The sequence below is a fragment of the Oratosquilla oratoria genome, chromosome 5, assembly GCF_046742065.1.
Source record: "Oratosquilla oratoria isolate Oo_2021 chromosome 5, ASM4674206v1, whole genome shotgun sequence".
NCBI classification, from domain to species: Eukaryota; Metazoa; Arthropoda; class Malacostraca; order Stomatopoda; family Squillidae; genus Oratosquilla; species Oratosquilla oratoria.
Genome location: NC_134781.1, coordinates 4,111,481 through 4,126,097, shown reverse-complemented (window position 1 = coordinate 4,126,097; position 14,617 = coordinate 4,111,481). Strand labels below are relative to the sequence as shown.

General features: G+C 38.2%; 1 protein-coding gene across 1 annotated transcript in view; it reads right to left on the bottom strand.

The window, feature by feature from the left end:
• The window catches only part of Dhx15 (DEAH-box helicase 15), a 29,912-nt gene extending 20,772 nt beyond the window's left edge, over positions 1-9,140 (bottom strand). The window contains exons 1-2 of the mRNA XM_076184832.1: positions 9,124-9,140; positions 8,622-8,816 (exon numbers count right to left, since the gene is read on the bottom strand). Of these exons, the coding sequence (XP_076040947.1) occupies positions 8,622-8,668 (47 nt within the window). The 5' untranslated portion in view covers positions 8,669-8,816; positions 9,124-9,140. The remainder of the gene's footprint in view (positions 1-8,621; positions 8,817-9,123) is intronic.
• Between the last annotated feature and the right edge of the window lie 5,477 nt (positions 9,141-14,617).

Here is a 14,617-nt window from a genome sequence, read left to right as displayed (position 1 = left end):
CAAAGAATGTCCACTGGATCAGAACATAGCATACAAATATAAAATTTTACTTTTCACTCAAGTCATACAGCAACATGGTTAACCAAGTACAAAAACACAAATGAGCCAAACTTAACTGGCATACTACTTTGTTACCACCCACAAATGTTTTGACAAGGGAACATTATAGAAATACCTTTTTGAGTTTCAAAAAGTCAATGTCATTAATTTTCACTCGCTACATAATGTTAAGTATAAAAACATAAGCTAAACACTTCATTGGAATGCTATCCTACTCCAATCGAGGTATGATATGGGGATGATATGACACAGGGACAATATGACTGGTAACTGTCCACATCTATCTCTTCCCTTCCCTTCAACAAAATTATTATAGGCTTTTATGTTCAACACTTGGAATCACTCTGCTACTATCTGTCCATTACTTATATCATCAATGGAGGACAAAATTGCTATGACAAAAATATCAAAGGACATAATTACTGGACTCCCAAGTAATGTTATGGTATGCACTGGCAGGGATTTTAAAATTTTCTAGCTCAGGCATAAAAAAGCCAACATTGATACTAATCTAACATGAGGTACTATGCACAATGTATAGCTGTCATTCAAGGCAACTGGTGTGATTGGTAACCATGCCTATCCCATAAGAAGCAAGACAATGGTTTGAACCCCCAGGTAGTATCAGTTTTTAGCATCAACCCCCTCATATATAATATATATATATATATATATATATATATATAGCACAGCATGTTAAATGAATAGGGCCCTCCAATTGGTGCACACACCCAGGGCAGCTTATGGGTTAGATGTGCAGGTTGTTCCTCGAGATGACACTGGTGACCTTAGTAAGCAGCACACCATCCCAGCAAGTAAAAATCCCCAGGTTTGAGTCCTGGGCAATGACAGTTTTCAGTGATGCCCTCTTACATCCTACACAGCAATACCAATGTTGTCGTTTTAATCTATCAATATTGGAACTAACCGAATTAAAACAAAGTTGAACTAAACTAAAAGATTTCTGATCATATATCTAGATACAAATTACTTTGTGCAGGAGCAATATAAATGGTCATACTAATTACTGACAACTCCAATTATTTTAATTTTTAATTAATATTAGTATAATTTGTGCAACATTCTATCGTATGCTATTTCTAAAGTATTTGGACATTTTAATATTATGATTCAAAATTCACTAGAGATTTTTGCACTCGATGTGAGCTTCATGATGCCACAAACTGCATTGTAGCAAATTATTGGTTATTTCAGCATATCTAAGACATAACAGAATTCTTCACTCAAATTTCAATATTGACATGGCCATGCTTTCAAACTTGCAGGTATGATAAAATATGGTACTATATCAACTTAAAAAATAAAAGTGAACATGATCGTTAACTGTAGTGACAGAACTGCCTTGTAGCTCGTTTTTTTTCCCAAGATTCAAATGTACTTGTTTATTGTACAATTTACAATTTATTTAATCTTAATCCTACTACCAAACATTCAAGCTAGGTCTATCCTCAGATTTCTATTAATTTATCTTCCAAAACAAAAACAATCATGGCGACTTGAAGCTCACATCGAGCTTCAAGTTATCAGTAGTGAATAATCTTGTAACTAGATATTGATGCAGCCAAATGCTTAAACATTGGGTCACCATAAATGCCTGGTTTACCTGGTTGTTTCTTTTGGGGGACCCTGTGTAGCTATTTATCATGTTATTGGTGTGTTATGCCTTATAACATGAACATGAGGGGGTGACCAAGGATGAGATGATGGATGGGGTAAAAGGGGCACTGGGAAAGAGGGGAATGTTTGTTGAGGAAGGAAGGGAGAAGACAGAAGATAGGGGTGAATAGAGAATGGTTGTTTATGATGCTGTGGTGCATGGAAGGGAGTGGGTGGGGGATGGGGGGATGAGGGAGTATGTGTGAATGATATTTTAACACATCCCAAATTGATTTCTCCCAGTCTTCTTTTCTGCATGAAGGGATGGTGAGGGGGGCAGAGAGCGCCGATTAAATGAAGCGGCCTTGGTGTGAATGTGCCATCTTACTACATTGCTTCTGACCCAGAGCAGTGGGCAAGATGCAGGGATGACCCATTATCTAGCAGCCAAGAAAAGAGGGAGGGAGGGATGGGTGGTGAATTGGAGTGGAGTATGTGGGGGTGAAATGGGTAGGAGTGGATTTATGCCTTTGACTTTGGCTATCTCCCTTGCCAAGGGGGAAAAGCCGTTGGTGTATGTATGTATGCCTTATATACTCTTAACCACTTCAATACGGGACTTAAATCTCGCGGGCAGCAACCAATGCCAGACGTATGATGTAACGAAATAATATTCGCATCATAAAATATAGTCGCCGCTTATATCGATCGTTCTCTCTTTCACCCGCGAATTTTGAAAACCACAGAGAATGGGATTCAGGTCGCATTTGGGAGAATGTAAAAACACAGGGGCGACTACAATAAATATAATCAAGACGCCGATATGGCAGCGTCGCGAATCCACTTGCTCCTCATGACGCCTACGTGTGCGGCACCGTATGGAAGGGGTTAATGTCTCTGATGGATAGATATATTTACTCTATAAAAAATTCTAGTAAACTCAATTGTGTGTGATTGCCCTGGTCCAATGGGGTAGATCAGGTGTTTCCTGGGGAGACCCAATGCACCTATTTATCATGTTAGTATCAAATTTATGGCTTGTATACTTTTGTCATTTCTGATTGATAAATATGTACGTACTTAAAAAAAAACTTTTGAATATGTGGTAAACAAAAATTGTGATAGATTGTGGACTTCACAGTCATGTGAAGACCCAATGTACCTATTTAACATGCTATTATTAAATATTGTTTATACACTTTCATTATTGTTTTTGACTACTAAATATGTACCGGTATCAACTTTATAAAAGAAATCAACAAAAATGAGGTGAACAAAATTATAATAGATTTCCTACTTCTCAGCTCTGGGAAGGCCTAATATACTGGGGGATGGGGGTATCACAATGTACCTGTGTATCATATTATTACCGGATAAATACATTCTCGTATTATTTTAGCTGTGTACACCTACGCGATATAGCATTAGAAAATTAAATATTAATTTTGTAAATTATAACAGACATAATATGCAATTTTCCTGACAGAAACAAATAACAAAAAAAAACCTTGCTACAAGCAAATCTACTGATGAACAAAGCTGCTAGGATACAGTCTAGATGCCACGTTGTCTGTCCAGTCCAGTCACTGTTAATTTGACAATGGCTTTCACACTGTGGACTGGGTGTTCTCCAACTCCAGATGACATTAATAACCACTGTTACAAAGACAATAGGTTTTCCTTGGACTTTTTGAGAGAACACAGGGTTCTGCTGTCGTATGTTAATTGCTCAAGGTACAAAAATCAGGCAATCAGCATCTGTGATGACAACCCAGATGTTCTTTAGAATTTGAGGTACCAAAGGTTATACAAGTTAGGTTAGAATAGACGAATTTCTCCTTTCAGTTCTTCAACCTTGCCATCTATCAAAACAAACATGGTGTATCATTCAACCACAGCAACTCCATTCATTAATAAATCTATCTTAGCAACTTTTTTTATAGATTTCCACAAAAAAATTCATATATTATGTTGATGTATTATAATTTACAAAGTTAATAATCAATTTCGTTTTGCTATATCATCCAGGTGTGCACTTCTAAAAATTTATCTACATTACGGCTCATGTACTTTTGTTGTTGTTTCTTATAGATCAATATGTATCAATTCTATGAAAATTTGAACTTATACATTTATAGTGAACAAAATTGTGACAGATTTCCTACTGTCTAGCTATGCAATGGCCCTATGAACTTAGCACTTTTTATATAAATATAAAATAAACAATACATATGTATCAATTATAAAATTACAGGTATCTTTTTAGTTTCAACCATGGGCGCAATATAGCAATAGAAAATTATTAATTTTGTAAATTAAAATGTATCAACGTAATATGCAATTTTGTGGGCGGAAATGAAAATAAAAAATACCTTGCTACAAGGAAATATGCTATTGAACGATGTTGGGTGCATAGGATCGGGATGCCATCTGTCGTCTCTCAATTGACGGCCTCGGTAGTTCCGACAGTACCTTGCCAGGTACATTTTCTTGAAGGAATGTTATGGAGCGGAGATACATGCATTCTTCAAGCTGCAAGAACTTTGTATATCCCGCAAGCCGAGAGTGGTTGAAAAGCCCACCGTCTCTCATGACGACGACGAGCCAGATGACGTTTAAGAAAAGAAGAGAAAAAAAAAAAAAAAAAAAAAAAAAAAATGTTTTATTGCATAAATACATAGTAGGGATCTTGCTCTAGATGCTGGTAAAGTGTTTTTACCGTACCGCCATTTTTAAAGGGCCTACCCTCCCTCCCCCCGGCAACCACATGCTGCGCACGACCATTGTTTACATACGTTTTGACCATATTTTACTCTATTTTTTTGCGTTTGATGCACTCAAAGTTTTCTCTTACGTCCGGCATGCACGTGAGTATGTGGTGTGAGGAAGTTCAGCCTGCACGACTGGCAGTGGCCTGACCCTTCCAAAGTAAAGGACATGTACACGTTAGCTTGCCGCGTTCACTAATTTGCCGTGTGAAATTCGCATATATTTATCAGTGAAGAGATATTTGAAGATATTAGCCATGCCTAAGTTATCCAAACAAAAGGCACACTTGCAGACGATAAGAACGTCTACATTAGCAACTCAAGGGGAGAAAGAAAGAACCCCAGCATCAACTTTGTTATCACCACCTCCGCCACCACCACTAGTACTCCCTCCAGCAGCTCTCTCCCTGCCATCTACATCCACATCCTCAGCACCTGATCCTCTACACCTATATCAGACACATCTATGCAAACAACTGTTTGCTAACAAGGATGCCTCCTTGTTGCAACACCTTGGGTTTAGAGTCTCAAACCTCACAGTGATGTCCCTGATGCAGCAAGAGCCTGTTCCAACACCAGAAAGGAAACCCAAGAAAAGAAAGAGAGCTGAATCCCAGCAATCAGACTACCTTGCTGGGTCATTCTAGACCAAGAACTCAAACTTTGCGACAAAGAGTGAGGTGGCGGCTTATGAGATCCTCACTTTGAGTGAATAATATCCTACACTGTAGGAGGGTACAAAGTGCCCGAGTTACTTGAAAGATGCAAAATCATCATGAAAATACAATGGAACCTGTTTTCAATGGGTCTTAGGAGGTCCAATGTAAAATTTAGTCAAACTAAAAAAAAAAAAAAAAAAAAAAAAAAATTAACACTCGATTCTGAAAAATGCAAGTCTATCTCCTCCCTAAATTTTCAACTGATATTTGCATATGAGGTCTCTATTAATAGCTAGATGACAAAAAATGAAATAGAGTTTTTTTGCATATGTTAAATAGAAAATTTTTAATTACGTGTCAGTCAAAATTTTGCGGTTTTTCGATAATTTTTTTATATTTTTTTCCCTCGGTGTTAAACAAAGATATTAAAAAAACTTTCTATTTTGTTTTTTTATATATGTAGAAGATTCTTTTGCTGTAAAATGGAAGACATCGAATAAAAATTGTAAGAAGAGATAGGATTTGAAAGAAGCCCAAAAATATGGTATTTTTTACGTTTTTTTTTATTAAATAAAAAAACTACTTGTCAGATCTGAATAAAACTCAAGCTGTGAAGGTTTCCTCAGACCTAGATATCACAGAAAAAATCAGCAAGATCCTCCAGAAAAAATTTGCAGGTAATGATTTATTAAACACAAGTTAGGTTACTTTAGGTTAGACGAATTTATAATCCTTTCATTTCTTCGACGTCGGCATCTATCATAACAAACATGGCGTACAATTTGTCCGACACGACTTCGTTACTTACGAAATCTGTTTTAGCACCTTTTATTTTTTTTTATTTTTGCTCACAAAATTGCATATTACGTTGATACATTATAATTTACAAAATAATTTCCTATTGCTATATTGCGCCCATGGTCGAAACTAAAAATTTACCAAATTACAATATATATATTTTTTGCACTTTTGTATTGCAAGCTCATGTCCAAGCACTGGCCCAAACATCATAGGTTGAGGCCCACAGCCAGGACATCAGTGGTCCAAATGTCCCAGATTTAGGATGTTTCTACCCCATTCATATTTACCAATCAAAAACAATAATAATAATATGATAAATAGGCAAATTGGGGCCTCCACAGGTACTCTGGTCCTTCACATAACTGTAAAGTTCACAATCGGTCACAATTTTATTGACTACATATTCATAGGTTGAAATTTTTATAAATTCCATACATAATTATCAATCAGAAACAACAATAAAGTATATAAGCCATATCAATTTGATATTAACATAAATAGGTACATTGCCACCCCCCCTCCCAAAGAAACACCCAATGGAATGGATCTGGGTTTCTTGCATAGCTGCAACGTAGGCAATCAATCACAATTGTTTACTACATATTCATAAGTTGATTTTTTTTTTATAAAGTAAATAGATAAGTATCAATCAGAAACAACAATAGTAGGTAGGTCAAACACCACCAGAGGCGCCACCGTCGATGACGAGCACAATAGCGCGTCATTTTATGCGCACACCATTCAAACGGCCAAATTTACATATCGCGGGAAATTTAATTAATAAAAATGTTGTGTGAGTGTATTTACTACGATCGTAGTAAATTTCAAACATTCACATCATCAGTTACATGTCGGTACATAAAAACATAAGATAAACATGGCGGCCTGCATTCAGCTGTAAATCGAAAATTGGTATATGTTTCAACGTAAAAAATGAGCTAACAAATTTAGGATTGTGGCAACTGACCATAATAAAGAAAAACTACTAGTATCGCGGATTATTCTAATACCAAAATAAAGGCAGCATTTTATGGGAGAGCTGAGAAATCGGTGGTTTTAATTAGTTTTTTTTTCTATCGGGTCGGATTATCGGATAACAACATCAACATCCATCCCGACATCTTATCTATCACTGGTGGTATGGATCAAACTTCACTCTATTAAGTTTCTTACTATTATGTTATTAGTGTAATATACTTACAGTTGAATTATTTGAACTATTTTCTTTAAAATGTGTGATTTTCATATAATTTGATCAAAGAGAAATTACGTTTTTATCCTCCATAATATTACGGACCGCAGCTACGATTCGTCCTGCCCGCTATCTATGATCACTGGTGGTATGGATCAAACTGCACTATTAAGTTTGTTACTATTGTGTTATTAGTATAATAGCTTGCATATAGTTGAATTATTAAAAAAAAAATCTTAAAAATTTGTGATTTTCATGTAATTTGACGGTATTCGTAGCTGTGGTGGGTAATTTTGCAGAGGATAAAAATGTAATTCTATGATCAAGTTACATGGAAATCACACATCTTAAAGAAAATAGGTCAAATAATGCAACCATATGCTAAATTTTTATATAAAATTGTGCCTGTCAGTAAAAATCGTCATTGTTTACGTTCGATCGGCGATCAGTCAGACCGCACGTTTCGGCCCGATTTCCGGGGAGAAAATAGGCCCGATTTAATTCCATTCAAAATGCAATATCTCGAGAACTAGGACAGCTAGATGGATAATTCAAATTGCATTATACTCATAGCGACTTTTTGCATCCCATGAGAACTACTTCAGCTCAAATATCAGGAATTCCATTTTCATGTTGACCTAGCTAACAATAGCATACAAGGCATAGTACATGCAATACATGATAGTTACACAGTCTCGCCCAAAAGAAACACCCAGAATACTAATTTTACCAGGTAAACCAGGCTATTTACAATGTATGTCAGTGACCATTAAAACTAATCAAAATTATAGAATACTGATGAAAATCTTCTGTAGTAAATACAACCTTTACAAGATATTCAAATACCATTTTTGAAATTCCTAACCCATGGATGTTTGGACCGATGGATTTTTAAGTTATTGTGGGTATTTTGTAGAGATTATCATTATACATTATCCTGTCCAGTGAAGAAATTAGTTCAAATTGTTATGCAACTGTCAGACCTTACATAAGGCTGTTTACAATTACATATGCAATGATACTAAGTAAACAACACAAATTATGAATTTTTTTACTATGGTAAACAAATTGTACAAATTATGAGTACAAAGCAAACTTCCGATAACGTGTGATACCAGGTACCCTCAGCTCAATTTTCTTTGACGATTTACTTATGAAAACTATGACAAGAAACTGGGAAGCATATGAAAACTTTCATCCAGATAAGCATCATCCAAATATAAACGTTGCCGCCGTCCATATATCTACCATGGACACCATTAAATAGGTATTAGATCCGTGGTTTTCATTAATATTTCACCTGTCCACTTTACCTTTATCATTAAGAGCACCCAACTTGTCCATACAACCAAGTTCACTTATAAAACAATTACAAATCATAACCGTGCATTGCGTTCACGGCTAAAAAAGAATATTCATGTATTTGCACGTGAATTCACTGACTGTTGAACAATGATCAAATTCTATAGCCCTCGTATATCCTTCGGTTTCATTAAACTCTACGTCCTATATACATATTCTTACCTTTTCTTTAGTGATGCCGGATCAATATCAATTTTTCTCTTTGACATTCTGTTTTGTGGACCCTAACTCAAATAAAATGTTTCTGATGTCTGAAATACCAGAACGTTGGCTGCTGTGTACCAAACCAAGCAGTACTGTACACTTTGACGGACTGGTTCAATGGTTCTTCGAGGATTTTAGGAAAAACAACTTTAACTGAAATGGAAACAAGATTATTTCAAAAGCCAGATACATTAATCAAATAGACATAATTATTTAGTACTGTTGTATGTATACATTTCATAACTCCAAATTATTATATAAATCATAATCTACTAAGTTGCCAGGTTTTGTATTTCGTTCAAGATTATAAATTTCCTCTAACAATCTTATAGTGCTTCTATCATCTATGACCAATTCTAAATATGTGTAAATGGGTGCAGGAGTTAAGACACTCAAATTTATGCAGCCAGACTGTATAGAAAATAAAATGGTGTTACCACATTTACGTGTGTTGGATTACCCAAATAGAACTCCAGTCGTCTTGTATAGATGTTTATTAGTCGCCTTCCAACTCCTCTGAAGGGCTTTGTATTATGCTCATAGAAGTAATTCTTTACTTTTCGTAATTTCGCAGTTTCTATTCATAATTTGCAAATTCAAGTTCGTTAATAACAATATCACCCCATATTCATTTTCATTATTATACTTTTAGGAACTGAAAGCCGGGACATGAAGTGAATGTCGACATTGTGTAACTGGATTTCGAAGAAGCCTATGATCGAGTCGACCACGGTAATGAATGCCAACAGAATTTTTCGCTAAGGGAGTGCAAAACGGCAAACTTACTTATTCACCTTACATTGTTATTTGTTGCCTACAACCTACTTTTACATTCCATTTTTTATTATAACACAGCATATTACAAACCTATCACACTAAACTGCGTGATATACACTACAGAATATTTGACCAACTTGTCGAAATTAACATTCACAAACGCAAGAACACTACACTATGGGGAGAAAAACCAAGGCGGATTATTAGTGCAATGCCCGGTGCAGTTTCTCCCCAATGATGTTTACATTTTCCCGCCAAATGTTATAATAATGATTATTATAGTAAGTAGTTTTTACCCGCTCAAAAAATGACGAATGAGCAACGAAAATATTGAAACCAACGGTTTTTCCACACAACAATCTTTTTTATTGTGATCACATTCCTACCGTGCGAAGATATATTATTATTGTTATTTCATTAAATTGTTTATTTATTTATTTATTTTATTTGGTTATTTATTATTTTACCTGGTGGACGCCATCCATCACCACATGGTTGGTGAAAAATTACAATTAGCAATTATTATTATTTTCAAATTCAATACAGCTAGTGACATCGTGAGGACCAGTGCTTGTTGCTCGTTCAGTTCTCTTGCACCGCAGCACCCCCCCCCCCCCAACTAAGGCCAAGAACTAGGCTAAGGGAATATTTCTTTATGTTAATTTCAGGAGTTTGAAGTGGTATGAAATTCTGGGCTTTATGCGCTCGCATAATTTGCTTTTTCAGAAGATAGATAGACCTACCATAGCCTAAGCTGTATTCACATATTATTTAAAATATATTCTAACGGTGTCTGTGCGATTGTGCAGATATGATTGATCATTGACCTTTTTCTTGGCCTGCTTGAAGTGCATGCATCGATTCTAGACCTTGTTTTGCATCATATATTTTATTTCAATGCTAAATAAATTATTTTCTTTACATTAGTAAAGCGGGACTGCTTAATATTTTGTAGTGATGGAACACTCAACGAAAAAAAAATATTGTGCTCATATAACAAAGACTGGGGAAAGGAAGAAGATAATGTAATTGCTTCAGAAGTAGTTCAAATATATCATGCAGTTAAACACAATCATTTCTATAACTCCCTTGATTGTAGCTTGAATTTGAGTAAAAAAAAATCAGAATTCCAAAATAGCTGGAAGGATACCTAGTGGTTAGACCAAATCGGAGGCCATAGTTACAAATGTGTTAGGTAAAAAAACATTAGAAGTAGCATTGAAAGATGTGAAACAACATGATCCTCCTCTATATTTTTGCCTTCAGAATTATGCTTCTAACCACAAAAACAGGAAAATGTTTCCCATATGTGTTCAATATTTCAATACGGGATATGGTGCAGTGAATTACATTATTGACTTTTTTTGAGAATGCTAATGAAATTGCAGATTGACTGTTTAGATGTTTGAGAAAGAGTATGGACAATTTGCAACTTGACTGGGAGAGAGTTTCATGTTTTAGTGCAGATAATGCAAATTGGAATTTTGGGATAAGTATTCATTATATACTAACATTCTCACACTAAATGACTGTTATTAAAGCTAATTGCAATGTGCACATTTTACATAATTCAAAACTTGAATGCAGATGTAGAAAATATTATCCGGAAGATATATGGGCATTGTTCACTTTCGGCAAAAAGAACTGAATCTGATTTTCATTTATTTCCAGAGACATAACACTTTCTTCAGCCATGTATTGAAAAAAAAATTCTTAGCCTTCAGTTCCTATTTCTTAAGTAGATCAACTGATTGCTCTAAACAATTTTATTAACTTCTTTCCATTGGTGATGATTCCACAAAAATACTTCAAATTATTGAAATCCATCTGATGTTCTTGCAACATGTAATGGCGGTATTCAAATGATCAATTAAAGAACTTGAAATGGTTTCAAAATAGTTTTTGTACTATCAATTCCTGGAACATACTAGTGTGAGAGAGTTTTTAGTTTAATGTCATCTAAATGGCGAGATGAAAGGAACCGATGCTCTGTTATACTAATTGCGAATAAACTTCTCATATTTTAACACAAAGGATATTTGCTTGGAATTTGCTAAAAACATAAAAGATTATACAAATTTTCTGAAGGCAGCAAAAAGCCAGGGCAAATATAGTTTTAAAGATTAAAATCCTTTGATCAAGATAAAATAAATGTCTTCTCATTCTTGTTTTTGTATTTTCATTTAAGAGAAATGTAAATTTCAACTGCATTTAATACTGACATCTATCATGATCAATAACCATTTAAATAAATATAAAAAACAATATTTCCTTTATTGTAGTGTAGTGTTCTGGTATGAAGGGTAACCAAGGAATGAAATCAAAACAGTGTCTTTTCTCTTTATTGGTTGCATCAGGCGAGCCTGAATCTGGAGCTGAAGGTCTTCAGTCCGGTGTTAAGAGAGAGAAAAGGTCTTGGAGTTTGTAGATCTTCGATCCGATGCTAGGAGAGAGAAGGTTATGGAGTTAGACGAGTCGTTGCTGTTGGTGGTGGTGAGGATGTTCTGCCCTTCGTTGGCATTGGCAAGAGGCCGTCTCCTGAACCCTGGTAGCAGCTCACAGTCAGGTCCCGGTTTCTGACTAGTCTTCTGATTGGCCGCCTTTCCTTTGGCTATGGGCCAATTGCGAGCCCTGGTGAGTGCGCGTGCTTTCGCTCGCGTTCGTGACGTCATCAGTCCCGTCTCGGTCTGCATAGGAGACGGCTGTCTCGGATGTGGTCGGTGTTGGATGCAGTACCGCCACTACAATGGGCGTAACAGCCGAACCTGGTTTAACCCCACCGCATCAATCCATGACAACTCGGACCTACTCGTCCATTCACGAGCAATTCATGTAGTGTTCTGGTATGGACAAACAAGAAAGAAGTCAAACTCCTGACTACACAGTAATCTTTATCTCTTATCACCGAATCAGGTGAGAATATGGCAAGCCTGAAATCTGGAGTTGGAGGTCCTCGATCGATGCTAGGAGGAGGAAGGTCTTGAATCTGGGGGTGAGTTGTTGCTGCGGTGATTAATGAGGTTGCTCTGATTTCGGTTGGCAAGTAAGTCCTTATAAACCCCGTGGCGGGATCACGGACGTGTTCCGTTGGATCGTCTGGCCTTCTGATTGGCTGCCTTCCCTTGCGGTGACGTAATTGCCACAAAAGAGCAGAGGCGGCGATACAGGCCCACGCGGAGCCCAGCTGACCCACACGGTCCTGTATCACAGGAGGCATTGATGGTGGCCGTCTCGGACGTCCAGTAGGACCTGCACGCATGTGTCGTGTCGAACGGCAGGGCCCCTCATATTACTATACCACCCCGCGTTTCTGTTGCACACATACGACTTATAAACCCCGTGGCGGGATCACGGACGGGTCCCGTTGGAACGTTTAGCTTTCTGATAGGCTGTCTTCCCTCTAGCTGTGATCCACGTGAGCGAGCTGTGAGCCTTGACGAGTGGATACGCCTTCACTCGCGTTTATGGCATCATCAGTCTGGGTTGGACCGGCCAGGGAAGCAGACATCTTCGGCGTGGCCGACGTTGGCGGTTGATACAACGTCACCATATTCGAAAAGATATTTTATTTTTAAGGGCTCTTATCTATCGACCAACCTTGAATGTGGCAGAGCTTTTACCCCCCGCGTCCACGAGAGAGAGAGAGAGAGAGAGAGAGAGAGAGAGAGAGAGAGAGAGAGAGAGTGTGTGAGAGAGAGAGAGAGTGTGAGAGAGAGAGAGAGAGAGAGAGAGAGAGAGAGAGAGGGGGGGGGGAGTAATTTGAAATAGATTCAAGGCTGAAGTGATTAATACTCTCTCTCCTCTCTCTCTCTCTCTCTCTCTCTCTCTCTCTCTCTCTCTCTCTCTCACACACACACACACACACACACACACATTTATATAGACACACACACACACACACAGGTGCACCGCACACGCACACACACACACTCAGTCACACGTAGACCCACGTATGATCTTTTTAGATGAAAACCGATCCAGAAAAAGAAGGTTAAGAAAGAAAGAAGGGAAATTAAGGGAAACGAACTAGATTTGCCTCCTACCCAGGAAGAGAAAAAAGAAAGAAGAAAAAAAAAACAGCGGCTCACCGCAACTGACAGGTCTCACCCAAACAGGGGTTTCTCACTTCCCACGGCGTGGGAGTAGTGTTAGTGGGATGGTGGGTCAGTTAATCCTCTGGGGTTGTCGGTCGTAGCCAAGCAATTTTATTCAGCTGAGGGGAACCTCGTGGTTCCAAGGACCTCATCCTATTTTTTGGCTAAAAAATTAAATCCATTTTGGGATTTCCAAATGGTCGAATTTGGGCTTACAAGAGAGGTACTACTTTGGGCTAAAAATTTCCATTTTTTCCTATTCTTCTGTTTCTTCGTTTTCTTTATTTTTTTCCAGTGGGCTTCTTTGTAGGGCTTCTAAGGGCTTCTAAAGGCATCCCTATTATTTCTTCTTATTTTCATTTTTTTTTTTTAATCTTATTTCTTGATTTAATACAATGCGGGCTTTTTGGGCTTAGCTCACCGCCTCCAGGAGTTGACGTCGCTCCTTGTTCGGTACCACGCTGGAGGTGTCCTCCACTGAGGTGCGACCGGGCTCGGCCTCCAGGACTCTTGGCGCCCTCCAGAGTCCCGAGTCGCCCTCGAGGACAACCTCCAGGAGCTCGTGTCTTCGTGGAGGCGAGAGGGAGGATCATTCTCTTCGGTCACCGAAGAAGAGACGTCGTCCTCCTCGTCCTCTTCTCCGGTGCCGTGAACGCAACAATAGCCCCTTGCGCAGTACTTGCAAGGGGCTAGAAGGAGGGCTTGATCCATGTATGAGCGCTCATTCTGTATGAGCTCGAGGACTTCTTTGAGCACATCTTGGTGGGGCTATGGGCTTCTTGAAGTCCTTCTTGATTTGTCCACAGGGCTCGGGCTTCTGAGCCTTTCTGGAGCACGCCGGGGGGGCAGTCGTCTCCACAGTGGAACCCCCGGCCGCTCAAAGTTCCTTGTAACGAGCTGTTCCTCGTGGCTGGAGATCTTCTCGGTCTGGTGTCTCCGCCATGCCTGGTCCTCGGGTCTCCTCCAGGCTTGTCTCCAGCTAAGGGCGCCGTCGTTCATAGTCATTCCCCTCACAATTCAGGAATTCCATGGCGTCGAGGCTCAGCAGGTGTGACTCCGTTTGTCACATCTCGGTTTTGCTGC